This window comes from Cariama cristata, unplaced genomic scaffold (assembly GCF_000690535.1).
Source record: "Cariama cristata isolate BGI_N322 unplaced genomic scaffold, ASM69053v1 scaffold1226, whole genome shotgun sequence".
Taxonomy (NCBI): domain Eukaryota; kingdom Metazoa; phylum Chordata; class Aves; order Cariamiformes; family Cariamidae; genus Cariama; species Cariama cristata.
Genome location: NW_009622519.1, coordinates 1 through 26,768, shown reverse-complemented (window position 1 = coordinate 26,768; position 26,768 = coordinate 1). Strand labels below are relative to the sequence as shown.

The following is a 26,768-nucleotide window of genomic DNA, read 5'->3' as shown; positions in this document are numbered from 1 at the left end:
CCCTTCTCCCCTTGACAGGGACCTCTCTCCCAGGCCCACGGCCCGCTCCCACTCCCTCACCACAGCGCTGGCTGGTCACCCTTATCTGTCCATCGAAGTACACGCTCTGCCGGCAGCCCTTCCTCCCCTCCTTCCACCCCTTCCTTGGGAACAGGCAGGCCAGGCCGGAGCGTTGTTTCTGCAGGCTGTTCTTGAAGCTCTCTGCCCTAGCCCCATGCACCGGCAGGCTTTTCTCTTTAGATTATAAGCAATAGCAAGGTAAATTTTACCCTAAGAATTATTTATAGACTTCCTGCACGTGACTGCCCATCGCATAGATGAACGCAAGACAATAGCTCTGTTCATCTTCCGTCAGCGACCACGCGAGCAATAAACGCTCCTATCAACAAACATTTGAGCAAACAACTGATTCGGTTTGTTCCAAGCATCTTAGGCTAGAAAAAATAGTAACGGCAAGTAAACTTAAAGAGATTATACGCTGACTTGCTCCTCCCCACTGCCATTTCTCTCTGAGCAGGCATCTCTACTCTGACAAAAAAAAAAAAGCTGAATACTAAAACATTTACTTGTAGAGAATTTTAACTAAGATTTGTAAACATAAATCCTGACAGCATTTGGTGTTTACCCAATACATATTTTTAGTGCCTACCTATGCAAACACTAAAATAGTAAAAACAGAGTTACAGTATAAAACTAGCAAAATTTAGTAACACTTAATTCCCTGCATACAGGCCCTGGAGCCTCAGACGCCACAGAGGATCGCTTCAGCGTGGGGAAAACCTGCAGGCTCCTATGTAGATGCTTTCATGAACTGAGCAAAGGAGAAAAGTCACCATTTGTTCTTGGTATATACAAATACTATTGGGAGCCAAAAAATCATGCTGAGACTTTACAGTGATACCTTTTCACTACAATTCAAAACCTGTCACAAAAACCTCACAGCAGAAACTGCTGACGCTTGCTACTGTACTACCTGCAACCACTCTCCTGCAGGATTACAGAAGAATTGCTCTTTTAAGATATGATCTGAAAAAAAAAAATCACTAAATATGGAGAACAAATTCCTAAGAAAACAAACCCTTACCACATCAGCATTCTATAATATTAGGAAACTATTTGCATCATGTGGCTTGTGCTAAAATACTTAATGATCTCATCCTTACCATAACAAATTATCTGCCAGAAAAAGACCTTGAAGGTCAACACTGGCAACAATTAAAAAGTAATGAAAAACATTCATCCCTTAGGCAGAGTTACAATTTCTAAGTTTGAAGCAATGTGCTGTATATTTTATTAGCTATCACTTGTTTAATTATTCATTGGAGCTCCTCTTATGCTCCATAGAGCAACCTCACATTGCTAAGATTTCCATTTGAATGCTATTACCAATTCAAGGACAAATCTCGTTTAAACTTTAGCTTTTGTTTTTATTTTCCAAAACATAAATTATGTTCACAAACTAATGGGTCTGTCATACTCGCTATTTTTAATTCTGTTCATGCAAGCTTCAACCTGGGACCCTTACACACCATCTCTCCGACGACGGTATTTTGAGTGTCCGCATTCATCTGCTCCAGTATTCCTACAAAACCACACAAGTTTTCAACCAACTGCATCCCTTCCTTGGCCAGCCAGAGTAATTTTTATTCCTGTCTCATTTGCAGTAGCAGCTCACTCGAGCACAGTATTTTCTTAAAGAAACTCACTGAGTTCAAACAAGGCGATAGCGCTGTGAAATAACTTCTATGCTTTAATTGCCATTTAATTACACTTCCTGGATTTCCTAGCAAGTAAATACAATCTTTCTCAAGGTTTACTGGAGAAATAAGGACCTGTAAGAACAGGGGAGGCTTAGATTGGTATTATCTGTAGTTCTTAATTTATCCTTCAATGTGGTCATACACATTCATGCCCTGCTGGGGATTCACAGCAAACACAAGGGAAATCAGCTAGAATAGTTTTTTGAGGTAAGAGAGGAAAAGCCCATTTACTGTTCTGTGGTCAACAACCTGAGATAGGTTCCACATTTAAAACTTCATTAGTGGAAATATGTTATGTGTATTGTACCGAAACAGTGAAAGAGGAAACAAAGTGAATAAAATAGATCGGAACAGAAGATCTCAAGTTGTTTAATATGTGCTTTATATAAAAATCACTTTGGCAGAATAAAAAAAAAAAAAAAAAGGAAAACGTCATGAAAACTGATGTTAACCCTTTTCTCGCCTTTCTCCTCCTTCTTGCAAAAACATACCCACTTCCTGAACTTCACTTACAAATGAAAACATATCATCTACAATGCCAAGGTTTATAAAAAGTGGAAAAGGGCTGCCTTTAGGGGGGAGAAAGAGCAGTAAGACAATAAAAAAGGCTATCTATTAAAAATATTAATTTTAAGGCACTTTGAATTTCATGACACATACGATAACCTGAAGAAAAGTCAAAATGAGCATGTTCTTCCATATAATGAATGGTCAAACTATCTAACGCTTTCAAAAAGTATTGTTTAATGAAACCCAGCAGCTCCTAAAAGAAAAAGACAACACCGCTCTAATGCTCCTTGATAAGAGTGAAAACAGAACTTCGAGCAGCAAGGAGAATTGAAATTTATCGTGCAAGAGAAACCACCTTCTACCACTCAGGCTTGGTTTCATGACACTGTCACTATCACCAGGAAAGTGAATTGTTCACATAATGGGGAAAACTATTTACAAGCATTACTACATTAGTTTTATATAAATGAAGGTGGGAGCAAAACCAGCCTTAACCCATTCTAAATTAAAACTATTTCCCAAGATGGGATACATTCTGATTTTATGCTATCACAAAATTTGTTTTAGGTGGAAAACAGAACCCGTACAATAGCTGCCTTAAAGCTTCATTTGCCGAGCTTGGGAAAGCGAAGTGGCAGAAAGCGGGGTGCACTGCCCGGGAGCTCTTGTGCAGAATGGGGGCACAGAGGGGCTGCACCCCCATCCCACCCTCACCAGAAAGACAGACAGGAATATCTTTTAAATATATAGACAGACCTCAACGAAGAATCCTTCTGTAAATAATCACATTTTTGTATCCAAAATTTCCTGTTGACTACAAAGACAGAGAAACTTCAGATGTAAGATTAGTGGGAGATTTCTGTGCACAGATTTTGCTTTACTGGTGGAGAACACACTTCTGCAGTCTGTTTCAGACCCAGCGCACGTGGAAATTACCGATAGCTAGATCGCACTAAAACTACTTCATCATTTCTCACCCTCCTTTCTGAAAGCTGACAGTAGATAGGACACCTTGAAAATGCAGAGGAGACTGAAAATCCAGCAAATGACCATAGGAGACTGTACAGATGGATCAGCGTGCCCTGCCTTTGCTGCTGCTGAGGCGAGTAAGCGCACATATGCCTTCGTTCGCTGCAGAGAAAGTCTTTTAAAGCCTTCCTGATGAGACTAGAAAATCTGGACAGACCTGTTCCTTGTTGGTCTAATTAAAAGGCCATCAGGACCTTGACCCGGTAGTGAAACCAGAAGGAACACATGTGGGAACATACACAGTCTTAACTGAAGAGGACAATAAAGGGATGATAGAGAGTCCCCTTATATTCCTCCTTCACGTGGTGGACGATACAGGTTCCTCCTTAGAGGAACTCTCAGCCACCAGCGAAAGGGGATAGGGAGAATGAATGAAATCCATACACAGAGACAGGAACAAAAGGTAAATTTCTGGGATGCAGATCACAGAATAAATACGGACTCCATTTCAGCACCCTTTACCCTGAGTTACTTGCAGTCATTAGCAACCTCCTATATCTGGTTTGCCCACTTCAGTCAAAACATGCCCAGGTCCATCATCAAAAAGAAACATGTGGCTTTTGCCCAGATCGAAACAAAGTCGTGCATGTCAAAATTGTGTCCCACCTCCCAGACACGCTCTTGTCTCCAAAACTTCTGCCTCCCCTGTAAGAGAGCACCGGTAACACCTCCAGCCTTTCTAGAAGTTTCTGAGGGGCTCCACAGGATAGAGTGGACCCCTTCTCACAAGTTTTCAGAAGTCAGTAGCATCCCAATGGCAAAACCTGCTCCACTAACTCAAGCCCATCAGCAGGGCTCGTGTTCTCATGGGTGCCGAGGATGAGGAGGGCTGGTCGCAATTGCTGTGCAAATACCTTCAGCACATCACCGGGAATGTTCGGCATGAACTTTCTAGTGAGGAAAAATAACTTACTTCTAGATTGTCCTGCAATGGTGTTAAGCAGTAGCTAGGTGAAAATGGAGGCAGAAAACTGCCATCCATTACGATACGTCTTAAGACGTCTGCCTACTTTCTCCAAATGGACCCACTTGACTTGTTTGCTTGAAATAAGCCTTAATTCTTACTACCAACAGTCAGTCAACACCGTCTCTTAGCCCCCCTTCTGCAATCCATTTTGTCCCAGACCACATGTAACGGTACGTTAGCTCTTTGGGACATGTGCTAAGGATGCTATCCCAAGCTCCTGGGATAAACCATCACCTGACAGCAACACAAATTTCCTTGTTTAACCCATTCTAGTATGTCGATGTGAGCCATTTAGCACTCCAAGACTGGTCACTGAAACCAGGAGAATACTTACCAACTTAGGTACACAGGAACACTAATGCCAGGAAAGCTACTGACAGTAAACATATTTCTGTTGTTAAACACTTACAACCACTACACTTTTAATTTCTTGTCAGGCTTAGCTGATGAAGACTTAGATACACGAGACCAGTTCCTTCAACATTTACATCCCAGGCAACAGAGTTTTGTGAGAAACAGACATGATCTGTGTACCTGTACATTAATTAGACTGTTTTATATGAATAAAGTCTGAAAAATGACAGACTAGATATGTAAAATACATCCATCTTAAAACCGATTTAAAACTTACCATGGGGATTTCACAAAACTGTATGAATACGCCCCAAAACCGCTGCTACCTACATAAGCCAGCAGTAAGAGCTTTTCATAATACGACTTTCACGAATGAGGTGAAGAGCTGATTTTATCCGGTACACCACAATAATTTGCTGTGCAGCTTCATGAAACTGCTACAAATAGCATTACAGCCAAAACCCAATTGTTGCTGAAACGCATTCAGTAAAATGGAAAATACAGAGAAATAAAACACAATAATTGTCTCTCAACCCACATTATATATTGTGTTTCTAAATTATATAGTATTATATTTTCTAGTTTTTAATATAGTTTCCCATTGAGGAATTGATAACGCAGGAGTCATTCTTTGACCTTTTCCCTCTGAATATCTAAATAATATACCACACAGGTTTATAAACCAAATAACTCTCTAGCCTTTTATTAGATCCCTAGGGATAAAATCTGTTTTAAAAAAAGCACCACATGTAGCAACGCATAAAAGAGCTAATGCAAAGCGCTTTCCTTGCCATGCTACTTCTCACCTGCATCACCATTTTCTCCCATATAGCTACAATTGTAGTTTATGAGTTTACAGGTAGCTGGAAGACAAAAATTGGACTTCTAACACTCGAAAACCTGCACCAAACACCCCAGCACAATAACTGACAATACAAACCATGATCCTGCACACCCACCGATTTGTACTTAACAGACTCAACGCAGCGCTGTCGTCTCTCGAAAGGCTTGACCCAAGCAATGGACGAAATAAGTTATCAAGCTTTTCTATTCCCCAGATACTGCGGAAAGTATTTCATGGACTTGTTCCAAATTTAGCAGGATGTTAAAAACCACACAACCACCAGATAAGTAATTTGTGGGGCAGCTAAATCAAAAAAGCTAGGCAGATCCTTTAAAAGAGGTCTTTCGGGGATTTTGATTTGATAATGTTTGTATCTCTACAATTAATCACAAAATAATGAAGGATTCGAGCCATCACAGTCAGGGATTGAGAGTGTGAAAAGATGCATGCTGTGCATGACAAGAATGAAAGTGCCAGAACAACTCGGGGGGAAAAAAAGCATAATATGAAACAGTTGATGGAAGTTAGAAACATTGGAAACTTTCAACCTGCAGCAGCTTAAGCAAAGCCTTTGTGTACGGCCAGTCCCACTGATTTTAATGGGGCCACTGGCGCAAATAAAAAGCTCCAGGCAGGAGCCTCGCTGCCAGACCATGCATCAAGCAACGTGTCAGGAGAAGCCGTCAGGACTCTAACCGATGCGAGATCAAATCCTCCGTCTGAAGATACAATTCTGTCTGCTCCTAAAACTTCGAGCAGATGCTATTTCAGAAAACGGGGATTACAAACCACTGTTAAATCCAGAGCAGATCTGAGGGGTTTTGGGGGGTTGGGGTTTGATTTTGGGGAATGTGACATTACACCTTAAACGTACTGCTCTGGAAAGAAGTCAAACATCCACTGTCAGACCTATTTACAAGCATCATTTTAGAACTCTATTCCGATCTCATTCAAGGTCAGTTTATCACATTGGTTTGCATAATCTAAATTAACAAGTGGCACAATGAATAGTTAACACGAATCCTGAGCTGCTTTCCCAAGCAAGACCAGTATTTCAGTAAAGTTTCCAAATACATGACAGAAAATTATCTGAAAAAGAAATAAAATATTAATGAGTTGTTTATCTTCAACTTCCAATTTCTCAGTTTTTGACAAATGGAATTCTAAGCTGAGATATTCCTGGAGCCTTTCCAACACAGGTATCAGCTATCGGTAGGGTTGTTTCAAACTTAGTGCATTATTTCAAGTTAAATGTACCTTAGCCATACACGGGCAGATTTTCCCCTTCTCCCTCCACCGATGAGCTGTTCCTCAGCATTTCTTCAAGGCAATATTCACGGTCACAATGAATTAGAGTTTTAATTCCCACAGCCACCCTCCGGTGAAACGCCGAGTGAAATCCTAGCCCTGTGGAACGCGAGTGGGAACGGTCGGCGATCCTCATGAGGGCAGATTTCAACCCCCTGACAGATTTTCCTCCTTGTTAATTCAAATGGTAACAAGTTTTTTTTTTTATTTAAGGAGCTGTTTTCCCACATCTTAATGAGACAAAACATTAGTTCTTAACCATTTCATCCTATTTTCTTCAAGAACTGTCAATAACAAAGTATTTACTGACATCATTTCCTCAGAAACAAAACGCCTTTTGCTGAGCATCTGAAGAAAATTTTACCTACATTTGCCCATTTAAAATCACTCAAAAATGTCTAAAATGGTTCTACTCTTATTAATATTTAAATAATCAAAAAAGCCTAAGACAACCAAGGAAATTAGTTACTGTGAGATTTTATTCCAACTAATACAGAGAAAATTAAGTATCTACTGATGCAACAGAGTTAAAAATGCCTTATGTTTCACGGTTTGTTACAAAGATGAACAATAGTGATTCAATTTATCAAAAAAAAAAAAAAGGGCAAAAAATCACCATGATACAACATTAAACACTGGTGTGACCTTTTTACCTAATGTTTATGGAAATCTAGGCACAGCAAGCAAGCCTCTTACTGGTACAGGACAGCGACGGACATCAAAAAGCGGCATGCACCTCTGAGAAGCCCTGACACTGCTCTACCCCTTCTCCATAAACATGCGATATAACCACTTTGCCCGGTATCTGAAAAACGACAAATGAAAAAATGAGTTGCCAGCAAAGCCTGAGCAGCAAAACAGTTGTCATGAACACTTTCATTTTCAACGTGAGCACAGATTTTTCTGGGATTAGTTCAGCGCTGAAAAAGCTCATTTACTGCTCAGATAATTTCAGCTCCTCTGAACTCTGACATGTGAATAAATGCTCATCGGAGTAGTCTGGCTCAGTTTACCTGCAGAAAGCTATTCACTTGACCAAAGCTACTTTGTCCACTTACAGTATGAAGGATCATCCTTCTGCAGTTACCTGAGGGGCAGGGAGTTTGCCTGAAAGGTTATCTTTTACCTTTACTACAAGAACCTTCTAAAAATACCATAATTTTTAAACTTACTGGCTATTTATACTCTAGTTGCTCATTGTGTTTAAATCTCAATTCAGATTATTTTTCAAGCGTATAATTCAGGTTTCCTAGAAAGCATATTAACTGTTTGCAAAGCTCATCATAAAACCCTTAAATGTCTATTTCTGGTACCATAATATACTTCGACTAGTCTGCACATGAAATTACCAGCAAGATCTTTTCTCTTTTTATTTCAAAAAGTCACAGCTCACATGATAACTTCGGTTTTATGAGCTCAAAATTCAGCTTTTGTTTTCATTTCTCCATTTCCCTTCATACAATGCATCTAACCCGGAGGGAGGGCAGGCTGTCCAGGCCAGCCACTGCGGCACGAAATGAGGGTAATGTGCCGCTGCCTTCTACTTCCATACTCGTTCTTGTTATCAGACTGCAGTCCTGGCTTCTGAACTACGAACCCTGCCGGGTGCTACGTGCGGACCTACCTCCTGCGCCCGGTTAACCTGGAAGCTCGTACTAGGCTACAGTGAGACGCTCGGCAGAATATCCAGCACTGACACAGGCTGCAGAAAAATAAACCGAAGCCCAAATATATGATCTTCCAATTTCTTAATTTCACTGGTGTCAGTTGGTAGATTTTCAATAGGCCTCCTATCATACTTTTTTTTTTTTTTTTTTTCCCCCTTCCCCTCCTCATTCTGGGAGCACCGCCAATCCCCAGCACAGCAGCTGACTTTCCCCAGAACTAACTAGAAATATTCTGATAGACTATTTATAGACTCAAAAACTTAGGACTGGAAGCAGCCAACCGAATTTTTCCATTCCTTGCTCCCCTTCGCTATCTATCTATCTGTCCCGGGCTAACCGAAATTCCTGCCTTCTATGTTTCTCGAGGGGGAACCATCCTGCCCAGAGCAGGTATACCACAGGTACACACACCTCTTGCACATCCAGCACCTGCCGAGACCCTTGCAGGCAATTCACTGAACAGGCAAAAAGCACATGAATCCTCAATTTCTATGTCACTGTAGAAAGTATTCATGCTCATCTCCTCTCCCGTCACTAGAAATCAAAGTTGAAGAAAAATCAAGATTTCTGCAAAAGATTCTACCACCTCTATCTCAGATCTCTGCTAACTCAAGAGACCAGTTTGGACACGCACACTGGTTCTTTGTTTACTTTGGCAAAACCAACAATAAATAAGAACCTTTTTTTAGCAGGCTTAAGCAGTGGAAGATACCTACTGGCTTTATTTTTGTTGTATATTTTATATATACATATACACACATACATAGCTAATACTTGCAGAAGTCAAGTAAGGATAGTCTCCATTAGTTTAGGCACAGTACAAACACAAAGCAAAAGAAAAACCATGTCCCAAAGTAAGAATAATATTTCAGCTGACTTGTCCTTGGACATAGGACTCTCCAAAATTATTTATTTACAATACTACCAGATTCTGTGGAGCATTTCATGCTGCAGATAATGTATCAAAAGTATAAATTTTGAAACAGAAAGACTAGTGTGCTCTGGAAGCCATACCTGGCAAATCTGATTTTTACTTAACCTTACAAATGTTGCTAGGAAACCCTACTCAATATTTACACCAAGCCTTTAAAGAAACAGACTAATTCATACTAAGCTACTGGTGGGAGCATTGAGGACTTGGCGGAGAAACCCCAACCTAAATTTACTCTTGACATCTCACCTTCCTAATCCACAGACCTGACATAATATAGAAATATAATTAAGAGCTGGATATGTAGTTACCTTACATTTGTGGGACCTTTAACGGCATGGGTATTTTGGACATTGCAGGCAGTGCAAACAAAGTAACAGAGACAAACAAAAAGTTCTGCTCTTTTGCTTCATTTTGCATATACTTAATTAAAAAAAAAAAAAAGCCACGATATTAATGCAAAGTCTTCTACAAATGGCAGATGATTTTTACATTTCTGTCCTCTGAACAGCGGATAATTTAAAAATTCCATCATTAACTCTCATGCCTAGTACAGAGGTACACAGCACCTTAATCTGTCCACGTGAAACATCGGACAAAGGCCAGATTGTACCAAAAACAGTAAATGGGAAACATTTGCGTATTTACTGCTGTCTTTCAAACGGATTCCATGAAATCTATCTATAAAAATCAGTCAAAGCTATTTCTTCTAAACCTAACTGATGAGATGCTGAATATTCTCAATTTTTCGCTGTCAGACAAAACCACAAGTTTTCCTAGGATCTGGCGCACTATATTAAGCTTACATCCTCTTGTGCCAATACCTGCTATTTTTCTTGCTCCTATAATCCTTCTCTTCTTTTTCACTGAATCATATTTCTTATTCTTCTGCATTCCTGATCTCAAGCTCATTCCTAGTGGGTCTTGAGTATTTTTTCCGCTCAGCATGAGAACTGCATTCATTTCTATTGACTTACCGATTTAAGTCATGCCAACACCAATATCACCTCTGAGTTTGGGGTACGCCGCATGATGGAAAAAAGCCAATGTATTTCCCAATTGGCAGTAACTCTTCCTATGGAGTTAGACCCAGGGCGAGCTCAAAGCCTCAGGTACCTTGAGCAGAATTTGGAAAGAGCTATAGATGTCCACGCTGCCAGCACTGGTGTAGAGAAGACTGCAGGAACATCTACTGACCCCCACCACTGCTACTGCCCAAAAGCACATCTGGGGCTGCCAACTGCTCACGCCAACTTTGAACGTGAGCTTGGCAGATGGAGGACCTGGCTTCATGGACCTTGCTATAACCTTAGTAAGACTTTCTTTTAAAAAGCAGAATATCGGGTGTTTGTGCTGAAGCAAGCAAAACCTGAAGCATCTTGAGATCATGGAAAGGGCTACTACAGGTGGAAGGACATGGAACAACGGTGGAGGACATGGAGTATCTTGTTCATCACAGTATGCAGGGTATGAAAAGAAGAAAAACACGAAGCTCCTCTTAAGAAGTTAGTGAATGACCTCAAAACTCACCTGGATCCTGGTATTACAGTGCTGATTCATCAGAAACTAAGACAGGTTTATAACTCTTTTTTTTTTTCCCCCTGTCTCTATCTCATAGATAGACTTAATAGTTGTAAGTCATTTATAAGCCACTAATAACATCACCTATTCAACTCAGCCTCTTATTAAAATTAATTTATCAGACATCTGCAATATACAATTAGCTGCAAATAAATAGTTTTACTTTATAAAAATGTACTGATGTACAAAGTAGGTTTTTTCCTGGAACAACAATTCTAAGTTGTTGAATTAGCTTGCCTAACTTACAGTCGCTTGTAAATACTTCAGGTAGCTGCCTATAATCCAAACAATTCTGTTTTCCTTTACGGATTAGTATTGTAATAAATATGAGACTATCTGCAAACCATATCTAGATCTTTCAACTAGTTGAAAAGAAGTGAAATTCACTAATGACAAAAACCAGGATACGGTCTATTCGTCACTTCAGTTTCCTCTCCTACTTTCAGGATTTAATTCAGTTCTTTGTTAAGATTTCTAGAGTGCTGTGAAGAAAGACTAAGTAGGTACTCCGCTCATTCTGGCCACAACTTATGAACAAACCCATCTGCTGAAAACAGTGCCTCTCATTTTTCTATGGAATAATTTCCTCCGCCTGTAACCTTGAATCTTTTTTCAATTACAGATGCTTGAGCGAACAGGTGAAAATGCAATCAGCACGCAGGCAGCATCCTCAGCACAGGCAGCGTGGTCTAATGCCTGGACATCGAGGTAGAAGGAGATCTGTCGAGAGGAGCGGTTGGTCCTGAGGATCCACTATCGGATGCTTTACGGGCCTCACAAGGGTTAGGTATCAGGGGCTGGAGTGCCCTCGGCGGTTCCTACAGCCACTTTTTTCATTCACTGCCAGCTAAGAAGTATCTGGTTTTTCACTCCTCGGCTGCCCCGTGATGTGAACCACGGCACAGAAGACAGTGGCAACTGTTAGATTCACTTCAAAAGCACACTTCTGATCCAAAGAAAAAATGCTAACACAAACCTACCAAGTTTGTTAGTAGCCTTCTGCGCACAGTTAACTCTTGTTTATGCTAGGAAAGAAACGCAGGACAATTTGCAGACCCACAATGGCTGCGGTTTTGGTTCCAGGAGGAAAAAAAAAAAAAAAAAAAAAGTAAATCAGTAACTCATTCTTTTCATTTCTGTATAAATTAGCTCCTCTGATTTTTTTTTCCTTTTTAAAACAACGTGTCCATCCAAAACACTCATCCTCCTTGCTTCTTCCACCAAATGGGTTTAATATGAAGTGAGTAACAGTCCTTTATTTCATTATCTGCATGTGCAGTTTTAAGCTGTCATTACCGCACATTTAACCAGTTAAAATTTTCAATGCTTAATCTCCTTTTTACTGTCAACCCTTCAAACCCATAAATTCCAAGCAGTCTCAAGAATCAGAAAGGTTAGTCGGGGAACAAGCGCAAATCAAGAGCATTGTTTCATTGCAACATTATCTTATGTCATTAGTTGGCAGCAGCCATAAAGCTCTGGACCGCTTCCAATATTTACTTCCATACACTGAGTAGAAGCTGACACGTCTAACCCCTACACTTCGTTCATCTTTCAGCTAGTTTACACGGATTCAGATTAAAATAAGGATTTAAAAAATCCTAATCGAATCAATTGGAATTATTCTGTTTCGTGTATTGAAGGTAGGGTATGGTAAAGCCGTACAGGGTTTGTAGAGCTAATCCTGCAGCAATGTGGTTTTACTTGACGCATTTTACAGCGGGGCGGTCTGGGACAAAGGTTCAATGTAGAATTTTTGACAAGTCTATCACATTCAGTAACTCTTTCCAACCCTTAAGGAATATTTATTGGCCAATATTTGGTTTTAATTATTAACTTCAGAAAGCCTTAGTACTCAAAAACAAACAAACAAATTAAAAACAAAAATAACAAAACTAAAACATGGTGCACCCTAAACCCAAGTGAACAGGCTACCAGCTGGGGGGCAATCCCCAAGAGAGGGGGGAAGAGGACCTCCGCCGCAGCATCCCACCAGGGCATCCCATCCTCTCCCTGCTACACACAGCTTCAGAGAGCGGGGGAACTGCCCAAACGTATGGACACGGACACGCACCTAACAAAGGACCGTGCCCAACTCTGGGACAAGGCCTCCTGCCAGTCGTGGACGTGTACATCCCTTGACCGATCGGCCAGAACTGATGATGTGTTTATTTTCTACTAAACAATAAAAAAAAAAGAAAGAATGAACCTTGATCCTTAGACATGGCAAACACAATACCATACTGTCTTCAAATGACTTAAGAAACTTTTCCAGAAAGTTTTCACCTATCTCAGGATCAACACCCGTGCACGGTTTTTGTTGTTTTGGTTTTTTTTTTTAATTTATCCAAACGAGTTTGGAAGTTACCCAAGTTAGATCTAGCAAAGTAGATCTGAAGCTACCATTAGAGGAAGAGCTCCCTAACTGCTCTAACATACTGCACTCTCTAGCACAAATTTAATTTAGTTTAAAATAATGAAGCTGACAGCTCAGATAGTCTGCCTGGAAACAGTGCAAATTTCCCACCCACCTTCATTTGCAAGGTCCCTGGCACTCCAGTCTTCAAGAACGCTGAAGTGCATGACAGGTTTCTAGAGACAAGCCTTCAGCAATGCTAAAAGTGAGATCTCCGACCTTTTGGAGCGCCTCATATTTGAACTCAAGCCTCCTGAAGGAAAATAAAGGTTGCCATCTTGACGTCCTGACCTTAAGGCACATTTCCAGAAGCAATCCCTTTCCTGTTCCTAGTCTGAGGGCAGTGACATTAAACCGGACTCGGAGACCGGGTCCCACCTCCAGCCTCGCTTCAGGCAGACAAGAGCCCGTGTTTGAACGGGGAATCCGGCGAACCACCTGCCAAAGAGCCCCCTCCCCACTCCCTGACCTGCAGCACTACCAACGAGGAACTAAAGATACAAACATAATTGATTTTTCAAGGTGAGACGTTGCCAGAGTAAACCGGGGCTCGCCGGTTGTGAAACCGGGTTTCCAAAGGGCTCGTGGAGCACAGGTCTCGGTAAGGACGCGCCGGGTGACGCATTCACACGGGTACACGGACGCGGCTGCCTTGCGCAAGCTCGCGGGGATGGACGGGCGCAGGGCACGTCAGTCCGTCCTCCTACCTTTTCCTATACGGCCTGAATCTGTCACCAAGAAGCAAAGCACGACTTAAGAATTAATCGAGCAGAGCACTGCTTCGCCTAGAGAACTGCTCCAGCCTCCTTGGGGGACTCCCAAGCCAAGAGCAGGACAGTTTCCACGCACCCTCCATCCCGACCCTTCCGAGGTAGGTACAGAAGAAGAGGTGGCAAACAAACGAGATGAAGTCCTGTAGCGACGGGTTTTGCAGGACTGCGCTACCACGTTAGCACAACGCAGCATTCAGAAAGCCACTGCCAAAAATACTAGCAAGACCCTACACTTCGGTAGCTGGGACAGCCAAAATCCTAGTCAGAACAAACGCAGCTACTTACTTCTCGATTCTGAGCTGGCATTAAAAACTCTCAAGCTGCCGATAGATTACACCGCCCAAAATAAACCTCCAAAATACGTGTTTATTTTGTAGACTTAAGACTGAATATGAACCCGAAATGGTTATACACACACACAAGCACATGGAAGTAAGACACTCTCCCAAATCCAAAATATTCAGAAAAGATTATTAAAGATGACAGGTTTTTTTAATCTCTTCTTCAGAAACCTAATTGCTAGGGAATTGGTTTATAAAGCCGCCACTTCTAGAAACTTGGGACAGCACCTCTCAAAAGCAGACACGGAGAGAAAAGCAAAATAGAAAAGATTTGTGTGCCCAGTCCAAACTTGAGCCTGAAAGCCCATTCAAAAAGTTCTATCACCTCCGGACGGAAGCGGAAAGTATTGTTCAGAAGACAGAATAGAAACAACTGTTATAAAAATTGTCAGAAACATTCAGCAATTAGTCTGAAATTTGCTTTTTAACCTCAGGGCTGTAACTCTTTGATCTATTATTAATTATCACTAACCACAATCAGCAGCGTACCCATGCATCTTAGGAGAGCGTACAAATTCCTATAAGCCATTTTACATATTATCCACAAATACTGGATTCTGTTTCTGCTCAGATGTTCCAACCAAAGTTTACTTTCTTTTTTTTAAAAGAAATACCTTTATGTATTAACCCTAAGTTACCTCAACTCCAAATACAAAATTTAAGCTATCAATTTGTTCATGAAAAAAAATACGGAGCTTACAGATTTACAGAAATTTAATTTAGCAACCAGTTAACACCACATTCGAATGTAATCGCAGGAGCTTAATTCACAGTTTAAGATAGAGAAATAAAATTGAACTTATTTTCTTGCAATCTACCACCAGTGTGGGAACTTCTGCTGTAACACAACTCAGGAAAGAAACGGTGTCTTGCAAAAATATTTGTTCACATACTGAATAGATACATCCAGTGTTACCTATCCTTTTAAGAATCCAGAATCATCAACAGCATGGTTTTGTTTTTCTGTGGCTCTTTTGTTTTGTTTTGGGGGGGTTTTCCAGGGGTTGTTTTTTGTGCTTTAAATCCTTCAGCATTGATTTCTGTAAAGCAAAGGCAACCACCCAGATCACATCCCTTCAAAAAACACACTGTCAAGCTCTGGTAAACCATGTTAATAAACCTCAGCTGCAAAAAAAAAAAAAAACAACAAAAACCAAAACCCAAAACCAAACAAGGTCAAAGCTTCCCATTTAAAGAGCCAGTTTATTTGAAAACTTTGTCCTGAAAGTAAGACAACTCTCAAGGTTTTCTAAAAGTCCGGGGTTCCTGAAGAGAAAGATACATTACTACTAAGGATGCGCACGCACCCTACTTCCAAGTGGGTGAAGCGAGAGCCTTCGGCACGGAGCCGAGCGCGGTTGCCGCTGCTCTTACCAGTAGCGGTACCGGAGCAGGCTACATTGGGAACTGCTGGCACGGATAAACAGGGCCCTCCTGACCTACGATCTCTTCCCCTGTAGCATGAATCAAAAAAGCATGCCCTCCTCCAAGGTCAGCCTGTCTCCTCCAGCCGCAAAACCATGGTGGCTCCAGCAGGAGAAGGTCCTCCTTTTGGGAGGACCCAACAGACGGTGGTGACCTTCCGCTGCAGTTTGCACGAGTAGGACAAGCAAGCAGTCAAATCGTGCCATGGTCTATTTAAGGTGCATTCAAACGTGCCCAATAACGCCGCAAGGACTTGGACAATTGCACACAATGGAAACACTCCTCATTTTTTCCTCCACAGATCTCTCACTCGGAGGAGACCGCGGCTGAAGCAGAGCAACTCATACGCTGAGGACCAAGCACTGCGTAGCAACCAGCTGCACATTAAAACTGACAAAAGTACAGAACTTGCATGTGTCTAATACCTGTTTTTCACATGCTCTTTTTAGTTTCCTTGTTGGACCGTTTTTATGAACTCTTACACAGCCATATCGTAAAGCACATTAGCCAGAGAACAAGTTATGGTTCCATATTCACCCTAAATTTGCTGACCTCGGAGACCTTCAATTTGAAATCACAGCACTCCACTGTTCTCCAAGAAGTTTTGGTTAAAATCAGTCCATTATCAATTCCAGTTTCTACAACTCTGTTCAAAGACTCAATATATACACTTCAAAACCAGAAACTGCCTTTTAGAAACATACCCTGAAAATACAAGTACTGAGATTACGGCTCGACAACTCATTACCTTTTAGCAGAAACGTGCACGTACGATGTTTCATTGGCTCCTTTCCCTTTCCATCCCTTCAGTTTGTTCCCATGTCCACGCCACACCGTGCTGCTCACCAAGTTGTACTGCTGTCCTGGTTTTTAGAGCCTCAGAGTGACCTGGACCAAGAACCCGAGCCAGCTCTCGCATACAACGCGCCCAAACAAAGGGCAAAACCAGAGTCAGACCAGACAAGGCATGGCCCAACAGTGCATTTAGCCACTGCAAACAATACATCGTTCGGCTACAAATGACATCCAACGGCAACTGCTACTCAAGCCTGGGTTCAGCAAAGCACCGATACGTATCTAGAAAGCTGATTCAGCTGGGCAGAGCACTTTTCAACAGGTTTAAGCTCCACTAATGCTAAGTGTTGGTTGAGTAAGGACAGGTTATTGAATCACAGCTTAACAATTTACTCCCTCTGCAGACAGTAAGAGTACTGCGTGAGTACTGATACTGCTGCAGCAATCCCTATGCTTACCTGCATAATTGCAACGCGTATCGCCTAAAATAGGATGGGAACATTTTTATACAGTACGTATTTCAGATATCAGTGTCCTCCAGTCCTCACGAAAATGGATTGATCCATACTGTTGGAATATGGACGATGAAAATTCTTTCTGCTGGCTAAAATCTGTGCACGAAGGTGATCTCATCTTCCCCTTTTTCAGAAAACCATCAGAAGAAGGTATCATAGTGAGATTCCGTACCACCAAAAGTGATATAAAAGCTAGGAAGCAATTATTAACTATTACCAGAATAAACTATGGCAACCTGATTGCCAACAGCCAAGTATTGCAGAGTTCAGCGGTCTCAACTGGCAATAGAAATGTTTTAGTAACAAACAACGTTACTTACACCCCCACGGAAAGAAAGAAACAACCCCTAGATACCGGCATACAGATCGACAACGGAGCTCTTATTTCCCCAGATTTGGAAGTTCCACCCATTTACGGAACACAATTTTCCAGCGATGAGGACTTCTCCCTGCCACAGCACAGGAGTCCATTGATGGGTATAATTTTAAGGGAAAATAAGGGAGCATTAGCAGTCACATTTTCAAAAGATACTTTATACAGATTTCAAACTCCTCAAAAAAAGAGCACTCTCAACAAAGCGACAACAAAGCAGAAACTGCGAGGCTGTTAAATGCATGCAGGTACGCCAAGGAGAACCTTTAGACCTCCTGGCCTGACATATTAATACAGACTCCTAACTTCTTTAGTGAGAAATAAATGACATACATACATAGAGGTCACTGCTGTATCAAGATTATACCCAGCGCGGTTAAAAACTACACAAAATTATACAAGAACCTACAAAAAAAAAGTGTAACTTTTCAAATTTAAAAAAAATAAAAAAGTACAGATTTAAGGCTACGGTCTACGATATGAAAGAATTATTGGCGAAAAAAGTTTGCACAGTAAATTTGTGGGACGCTAAAGGAGAAAACAGTCCTGCCAAGCATGGAGAATATTTTAACAGCATGGTCTTTTTCCCATAAAGTCCGTCAGCAAACAAACAGAGGTCAAGGCCATTCATAAATTCTAAAAATAATATTTACCAGACCTTTATCTCTCTGGCAGGTATAATTCTGATAAGTGACTATTCTAGATAATATTTAACATAAAAGTTTATTTACAAAAATACTTGCAATAGCCTGAAATCAGATTTTAACTGGAATCACCCATTCAAGTCAGTGAAGGTTACAGGTAAATGAAGATCACGTTGTCAGGCAGTTTTTTTGTTTTGGGTTGGGTTGGGCGGGGTGGGTTTTTTTGGGGGCTGATACAAGCAGGGCCTATGAAAAAAATGTCGATCCATGTGAATGGCTCAGGAACAGAGAGGTATAAGAAGTCCCTAAAATGTTGTCAATGTTTGATCAAAGATTTGACCATAAACCCTAAGAAGTCAATGACGGTCTTTCGACTTCTTTTAACAGATATAAATTACACTAAAATATCACAAAACGCTGTTTTGAAGAGAAATCTCCTTGTCTGCATGACAATAATCGAAATATCATTATTGACAAAGGTATGTAATTTATGTTAAAATAGTAAACTTTTTTTAATAATAATACATCAAACTTTGTGAATTCCTCCCACATTGGATTACACTGACGGAAAAAACTACTGTCGGACTATCAGCCCTCCCTTTCCACCACAACTGCTGAGAAAAGCGAGTACGTACGTGCACACACATGAGTTCATACGGAAATTAGAGGGAAAAGGTCCATTTGCAGAAGAAGCTTTAGGTAAGAGCTAATGCAGCAGAAAGGTCATCCTCCTCAATTCTTACTGTTGTTTCAAGCAACCATGACATTTTCCTAGGCCATTCTGAAAATTGCATAATTGGCATGATCATCAGGCTTAGGCTGGTACCATGATTCAGATGAACAATCACCTTAAAGTGAAATCTTATCTGGATTCTTAGCGTAGGTTTTCATCAACGACATCACACGATCACACACAACTCCTTTTTCAAGCCCACTTTACTATTATTTAGTTCAGAAACCATTATTTCTTAGAAATTACATTCACGAAGAGGGGACCTATACACACAAACAGACAGGTACGATTCACCCTCTTATTAAAAATTAAACACATAAAAATCTTTCAAAAACAAAGACATGTTCTGCATGCATGCTAGCAGAAGAAAAACATTTAAAAGGGAATAAGGGAGCTTGGTTTTGCTTAAGAGGCTCTCGCTGCCCAACCACCACAAGTTGCAATGTTATAAAGAAAGTTACCACCAAGTAACTTAAAAAGAACCACAACTGTGGACATCTAATAAAAGTAACTGAAGGAGAAAAAGAGACATGTTCCAGTTGACAGTGGGCACTTGGTCAATAAGGTACAAGGCATTTTAAATGCCTGAACTATGTTTATTAGACACTATCAGCAAGTGTAATTGACTCAAGAAAGCTGATAATAGGAAAAAAAACCCCACACTAGTTTTTTTACAGTAATATTCTAAAGATTCATTCTCAACGTGAAAAGTCTTCTTCATTCCTGGTCACCCACTCCTTTTCACCATGTAAGGTGCAAGTCAGAAGCAGTCTAAAAAGGGTATGATGTGGAGCTTCAGAAAATAACGCTGCCAAAACAAGACATATTCAACGCTGGCCATCTATTGGCTTTAGAGAATCACAGAGCCGATTTTTTCCCTTTCACCTTAGCCTTTGCTTATGGCCATTTATATTGCAGAATAAGCACACCTGAAAAAAGACGAAGACTTAGAATACCAGAAAGTTTAAAATACTGCAGACTTTAAAGGGTTAATCGCATTCTGTAGAAGTTTGCAAACCATATGATGTCTGATATGGCTGAGGCATCGGGGGGAAAAAAAAAACCTGACTGGAAGTAACAAGGATGTGGTTTGGATGTAGAGCATGGAGGGGCGATGCTGCTGTTCTGACAACATGAAGGAAGAGATACTTTGCAATCCCCATTCCATGCTGACATGGGACAGCTGAAACCCACCTTGGGACGTCAGGTCTGACATGGTTTTAAACTACGAGTGCTTTATCACAGCACTTTGGAGCATGAACAAACCTGCACATGATTTCGTGTTTTAGCCGGCAGGCGGGACAGAAATGAAGAGAAAAATAAAGACCAATTCGAGGTTCATTAACAAGAGCGAGCTTTTACATGTGTGACATCCTAGGTTGAGTCTTTACGACTTGTCTCATCAGCAGACAAGTATCTCAGCAGGCACCTATGCATTCAAATCCCTACCGCTAAAACGATCCCTACGTGAATTTACCTTGACACTTGTAAGGGCTTTGCACAGGTCTCCAGCTGCACCTGTTAGCATAAAGCCACTGCCAAGCAGATTAAGAGCAACATTTAGTTAAATAATGGGGCTGAGTTAAGAGATTTGAGATGATGACACATGTCCTAATCTGAACTACAGATCAGGATGCCTGAAGTGTCGCAACCTTGCAGATCTCCATCACCTGAACACAACTCCACACGTGCAGCAATAGCTCTGAGCGCTAAAAATTTCAGGATTTCAATCCTGCAAGGTAACAGCTATACTCACCTGCATATCTCACCGAGATATCAGCCTAGAGAACAAAGACAGAAAAGTCTATCAAGCCTGTATCACCATCGAGCCAGATGACACAGATTAGCCATTTACTGGTCTAGATGTAAATAGATGAGAAGAGTTACCCTGGACTAATGCCAGGTCAGAAGACTCCTTCAAAACCCTTATGAGAAACCGTCATTCAAAACGCAACTATTGATGACAACCACGCTCCCACCAGCACTCCCCTGTCTATTGTGCCTGTCCCGACAACAGAGGACAACCTTGACTCAGCGCAAGCAGCGTTTACTCACACAAGAGCTCTCACAGCTGGCAGGAGCTGCTTACCCAAGTAACAGTTCTTTAAACGCAGTAAAATATTGGGTCTTTATTTTCAGGCATCCCATCAGTCTTCTGGGGAACTTTTCTTACTGTACAAATAATGCAATTTCTGAGAATTTCATCAGGTACAATAACTAGAAAATAGTAACTTCATCTTCCTTCATCCAAGAAAGTACATTTAAGCCAAGCCTGGATGACAACACACATCCAGCTACATGCAAAGTTCAGCATGAAGGTGGGATACAGCCCTTTCAAGCTGAGAAAGATGTATCGAGAAGCGCATTCTTTAGAGACCGTATTTGAAACGGCCAAAGAAAAAGTGAAGTATGGCTTGCAAAATAAGGAGGTTGTAGAGGTAACAGAATGGAAATATTTAAAGTCTTTTTTTTTTTCCCTCCCAGGTAGACACGCTGTTTTCCCTCTTCAAAAGCACCATTATTTTAGGTAGTATGGTCTTCATTGCAACACTATTTTTTTCAGAAATATTTAGCATCATACAAACACGGAAAACACTACACATCCTCTTCACCCCACTCCAAGAATGAGGCAGACGTTTCATTCACTGAGGGCAGCTGTCTATCTCACGATGAGAAATAAAGCCTTGAGAAAGGTAAATAAATTCTGTTACTGGTTACTTCACTGAGCTTCAGCACCAACCTTTGGTAAGCTTGTCTGACACACGAAGAGGCCATGTAACTATTCTTACTCAGTCACACCGTCAGATGCGCTTAATAACTTGTAATATTGACTATGAAACTAGCCAATTTACGGAAGTAAGCGTCCTTCATGAGATACATGAACACCTGTTTGCTGAAGTACGTGCTTCCACGAACCAGCCAAGAAACACAAATTCAAGCGACACTTGCAGATTTCTCTTCCACCAAAAGTGAGGAGATCAGTTTATCCATTTATCCCTTTCAAATGCATCAAGTTTTAACAGCCCTCCTCCTTCTGGAGGCATTTTTCTATATATACAAACCAAATGTTCCTACAGTTAGAATACAGAAATAATATGTTGCCACGGGCTTGTAAGGTTTAGTTTTCAAACTTAACCAGTTAAAGTCCGGTGCAAACTTCTAACCATGCATCTTTACAAAAACAGATTCCCCACACTACAGTTTTCTTATCCTCATTGCAACATTTTATCCAAGGTACAACACATGCAAGCATCAGCTAAGAAAGAATAACCATTATAGGACACACGAGAGCAATTTTACTAAGCTCTCATTATGGGAAAAACAACATTTATAGTAGTAAGAGCTCATAAACACACTAAAGCTACACTTTCAAGTCTAATAACAATAGAATATAATATGTTCTTTTTAAATATTAAAGCCAGCGCTTTGTTTTTATTAAAGGCAGAGTAAAATACAGCAAGAAACCAGCAAATCTAGTGATAAGAACTGAAACGCAAACAAAGAATTATGCATCAGCTTGAGAAATACCGCCCTGGTCCCCATTTTAATTCACGTCTTGTTTGTTTAAAGCAAGGGAAGAAGGAAAAAAAAAATAAAAAAGGAAGGGGGGGAGGGGGGGGAAAAAAAGTAATTTGCTGGCTCACCTGGACACGTTTTCTGGAATGTACTCTAGAACTGGATACCCATCACTTCTTCTGGATGCCAACTCCGAATGTGACTTCCAGGTCTCCACTAGCGTGCTGACGGGAGGGAAGGAGCTCAAGTGCTGAAACGCCTGTTCTCGAGCAACCGGCCGCGACAACGATATCGTGCCTTGGGCACCGATCCTGTAGTGAAACGACTGTCCACCTGAATTTACACCCACAATGGCAGAGGATGGTATACTGTTTTCTTGGTAATAGCTGCCATCGTCAGGCTCCTGCTTAATTCCCACACGTAGGCCTGGATTTGGAAAACCGCTACCTTCGCAACTTCCATCGAACGAAGAAACAGGTGGTCCTAAAATCCCAGAAAGAGAGTAATAGTCTTTGTCATCCATAAAAGAAAAATATGAGCCATCTGTAAATGGGAAAGGGTTTACTGTTTGATTCCCTTTAAAAGAGGCACCAGAACAAGGATGCTTGGCCGACTCTTGCTTCACTGGTACTGAAAAGGGGGAATCGGAGCTTATTTTGCTGCTGTCGCCAATGCACGCGCCACCGAACGAACCGTCGGGCTCCGGTTTTATGAACTGAACGAGGTTCATCTGACTGCTGTTGGAGATGGCACTCTCCATTTCCTCCATCTTAGGAAACGTGAGTTCTTGAGCACCCTTGTCTTTCGTTTCTGGACTGGGAACGGTATCTTGGCTTCTGCTAGGACCCGCCGACGTGCCAGAAGCCGGGAATCCTAGGGAGTTGTTTATGGGGCTACAGATGGACGATCCCACAGTGCTAACCGCTGGACTAGACCGGGTAGACCTATTATTGGCATTGGAAGGGCTGGCAATGGAGCTCCTCGAGTTCAGGTTCGCAGGACTGGACACAGAAGATCGCATAGTGATATTACTGGGACTCGAGACGGGAGATTTCACGCTGCAATGACTGGGAGGACTAGAAATCGGCGATTTCATGCTACTTATAGGGCTAGAAAGCGGAGACCCGACGTTGCTAACGTGCGCGGGACTGTGCAACATAGACCCCCGGTTTTCAACGTTTGGCGAGCGTGACAGAGGGGTGCCCTGGCCGATGGGGCTGTGGACAGCAAAGTTCCCAAAGTTCGCAGTAGTTGAGGACACAGAGTTAACTCCCGCAGGACTACACACCGAGGAAGCCATGTTCTGCGGGCTGCAGCCCGAAGGGCTCTTCTCTTGACACATGATCGGGCTTTTGACGATAGCATGCATGGCACCGCCGTTCACAGCGTTCCCAGAGTCCGACATCAAAGACCTCAAGGGCCTGTTGGTGCCATGAAGGGGAGAAGAGCAATGGCCGTTCTCCTTGTAGAGCTTCACCAGCTGCTCCACGTTCTGGTAGATCTTTCCCGGGCTCCCCTGGTTCTGCTGATCGTAGGGGTAATCGGCGTCTCGTATGGAATCCATATATAAACCCATGGATTCGGCCACCGTTGCCGACAGCTCCTTCGACTCCGTTTCGGTTTTGATGTCGGAGGGCAAGAGACCAGGCTGACTGCTGTCTTGCTGCAGGCAGGAGAGTAGCTCAGGTTTGTCTTTGCCGTTGCCTTGAGCGCTGCTGTTCGCAAAAGCGCCGCCAGCGCAGCTCACGTTTACAACCTCCATGTAGTTACTGTCATCAGTCTGCTCCCCAGCACCTATAGAAGAATACTCCACAGACTGAGAAACTTGACCCCACCGTCTCTCCATATCTAAGCCTTCTGGGTAGCTGTGGTATCCTTTTGTCTCCATAACTAGCAAAAAACATATACAAAAAAAGTAAAATTAATAAGTGACAGGACAGTGTGACTTCCTAAGGAAATTTCCTAATTTCCTACGGAAACAAGGCGTATCCGCCTCACTCTGTCTATCCTCCTCTCCGCCTGCCTGCCAGCCCCATTTCCCCGCCCCGTCCATCCTCTCTCAACCATTTGTCCAATTTCAATCAAACCGAGGGAAAAGGTCTGATGGCTCCGCCAACCCTATGGATTCCAAGAGAAAAACCACTCAGCAGTTAGAAAAGACCCAAATTATTGCTCCCTGCCCTGCCCCAAAAAAGAACGGCTCGGCAACGTCGGCACAACCATCGCCCACCCACGCCGGCCGCAGCCCCTCACCCAGGGACTTGGGAGGGGAAAAAGGGAAGGGGGTAGCAAGGAAGGATGGGAACCAGAGCGGCCCTGAAAGGAGGACACGTTCGTGCTAGGCAGGACATAAACCCCGTGGAAATTCCTCATCACAGCTCCGCTCCGCCAAGGAAGACCTTCGGCTGCCGCGCTACGGGGACAGCGAAGCGAGGGAGGCTGATGTGCTAAGAGGGTTTCTCTTCATCACCCAGCGTTAACACGGGACGCTTTAGAAGGAAGGGGCAGCTCTGAGGGGCCGGGAGCCGACTTGCCCCCTCGCAGCCATACAAACCACGCGTACGGCCACCCGAGGAGATGGGAAGGACGGGCTGAGCTGGGAGAGAAGCACTGCAAAAGTTGACTGGGAAACGTTTCTGCCACAGAAGAAGGGGATGAGACTAGGCGGAGATGCGTGGCTACTAAATGGATCCGTAATTCTCCAAACCTCCATGGCAGCCAGCAAGAGGAATAGATAAAGAAAAGTAAATCTTGTTCTAAAATGGACCTAAACCCCCCGCTCCTATCCCACGTGCCACTCTCTCGAGGCAGGAACCAAAATGTCTGACCTGGCTTCCATTATTCTGAAAATCACATGTAAGCAGCAACAAGTAACAACAATTTTGAGGATTTTTTTGTTTGCTTGTTTGGGTTTTTTTTTTTTAAGAAATTGGCTCACAGCATCATCAGAACTGTAGAAACTCAAGTGCCAATAGTTACAGTAACAGCATAACACAAATATTTTTTCCTTTCAGACGGTATTAACTTCCCAATATTTAATTTAGTGTTTAATCCCTTTACTTCACACTACTTAAAAACGCTATTTTAAGCAAAATTATAAAAATAAAACAAACTTCACATGAATGACTCAAATACTTCTTTGCCCTTACTTAGAACCATGGCCCTATGCCGACATTCCCCTCAAGCATAAATTTTATTAGAACATCATCACGTGTATCAAATCGCATTCCTGTAGTCGAAAATTTTCAGACAGAAGCACCTACTTTCACATAAACTCATTCCCAGATAATCACCTACCCCTGATTTAAGGGCTGAGCAAGCCTAATTCCTAGAGAAATCAATTGCAGCTGTGAGTGACCAGCATTTCTGAAAACCAGGGAACTTAGTTAAGGTTTAAAATTAGGACGTAAGTGAATTTTAACCCTCAGAACCACCAGGAAACTGTACCAGGAAATCTCAGTTACAGGCCTCACGTCACACTGGCGTACGAGCTGTGTAGCAACCTCTCCCACGGCAGTAAATTTCAAACTTATACATACTCAATAGGCAAGCAGACTTTAAAACTTCAGCGAATAAAAATCTGGGTCACACAAAAGGAGAAAAAAAAAAAAAAAAAAAAAAAGAAAAATGCCCTGGTCCTGCACTTGCAGAGAGAGAGGCACTGTCTGGTAAATATATCCGAGAGGATCAAAAAACAGCAGAGAGATTATCTGTGGCCTGATACAAGTTCGGCTTAAAATGACAGCTATAAATTAGTAAGAACGCAACAGCAAAGAGGTTTTTGGGGAGCGGTGGTTTCTGTCACCTCCGAGCGCCTCGGTGGCTACTAGAACCGAATAATCGCCTGACAGCGTAGGGGTTTGGCTTGGTTCTTTTCACCAGGACTCACTCCCACCCAACGAGCACCGTTATCCGCAACACCCGCACTTCACCTACCGCACGGACATGCCTTTTCACTAACTTTCACTAAGTGAATTTGACTGTGGGCTAAAACATCCACCGACCACACCACCAGCCGAGTCGTCTTACATCTCGGAACCGAGACCACCTCCATCTGGTATTTCGCAGAAGGAAGCTTATATTATGAGCACGGCAGTGTCTCCAGGACCCCCCCCCCCAAGACATCCTCGGCCACTCCGAGTTAGGTATCGCACCCCCAAACACATCAACAAACACAGCCCCCTGCAGTACCAGTCTCTGATCAATCAGGCGTGAAACCAGTTTCGCAGCAACACTCAAATAAAAAAAAAAAAATAAATCAAATGGTACCTGGTATCCCTGCAACC

General features: G+C 42.2%; 1 protein-coding gene across 2 annotated transcripts in view; it reads right to left on the bottom strand.

Annotated features, from left to right (window-relative positions):
- Positions 1-24,654, bottom strand: part of NR3C2 (nuclear receptor subfamily 3, group C, member 2) — a 204,759-nt gene extending 180,105 nt beyond the window's left edge. The window contains exon 1 of one of the 2 annotated variants that reach the window (XM_009702349.1): positions 22,611-24,654. In XM_009702349.1, the coding sequence (XP_009700651.1) occupies positions 22,611-24,370 (1,760 nt within the window). In that variant the 5' untranslated portion in view covers positions 24,371-24,654. The remainder of the gene's footprint in view (positions 1-22,610) is intronic. The other variant, XM_009702350.1, reaches the window with a different exon arrangement.
- Positions 24,655-26,768: the final 2,114 nt, after the last annotated feature.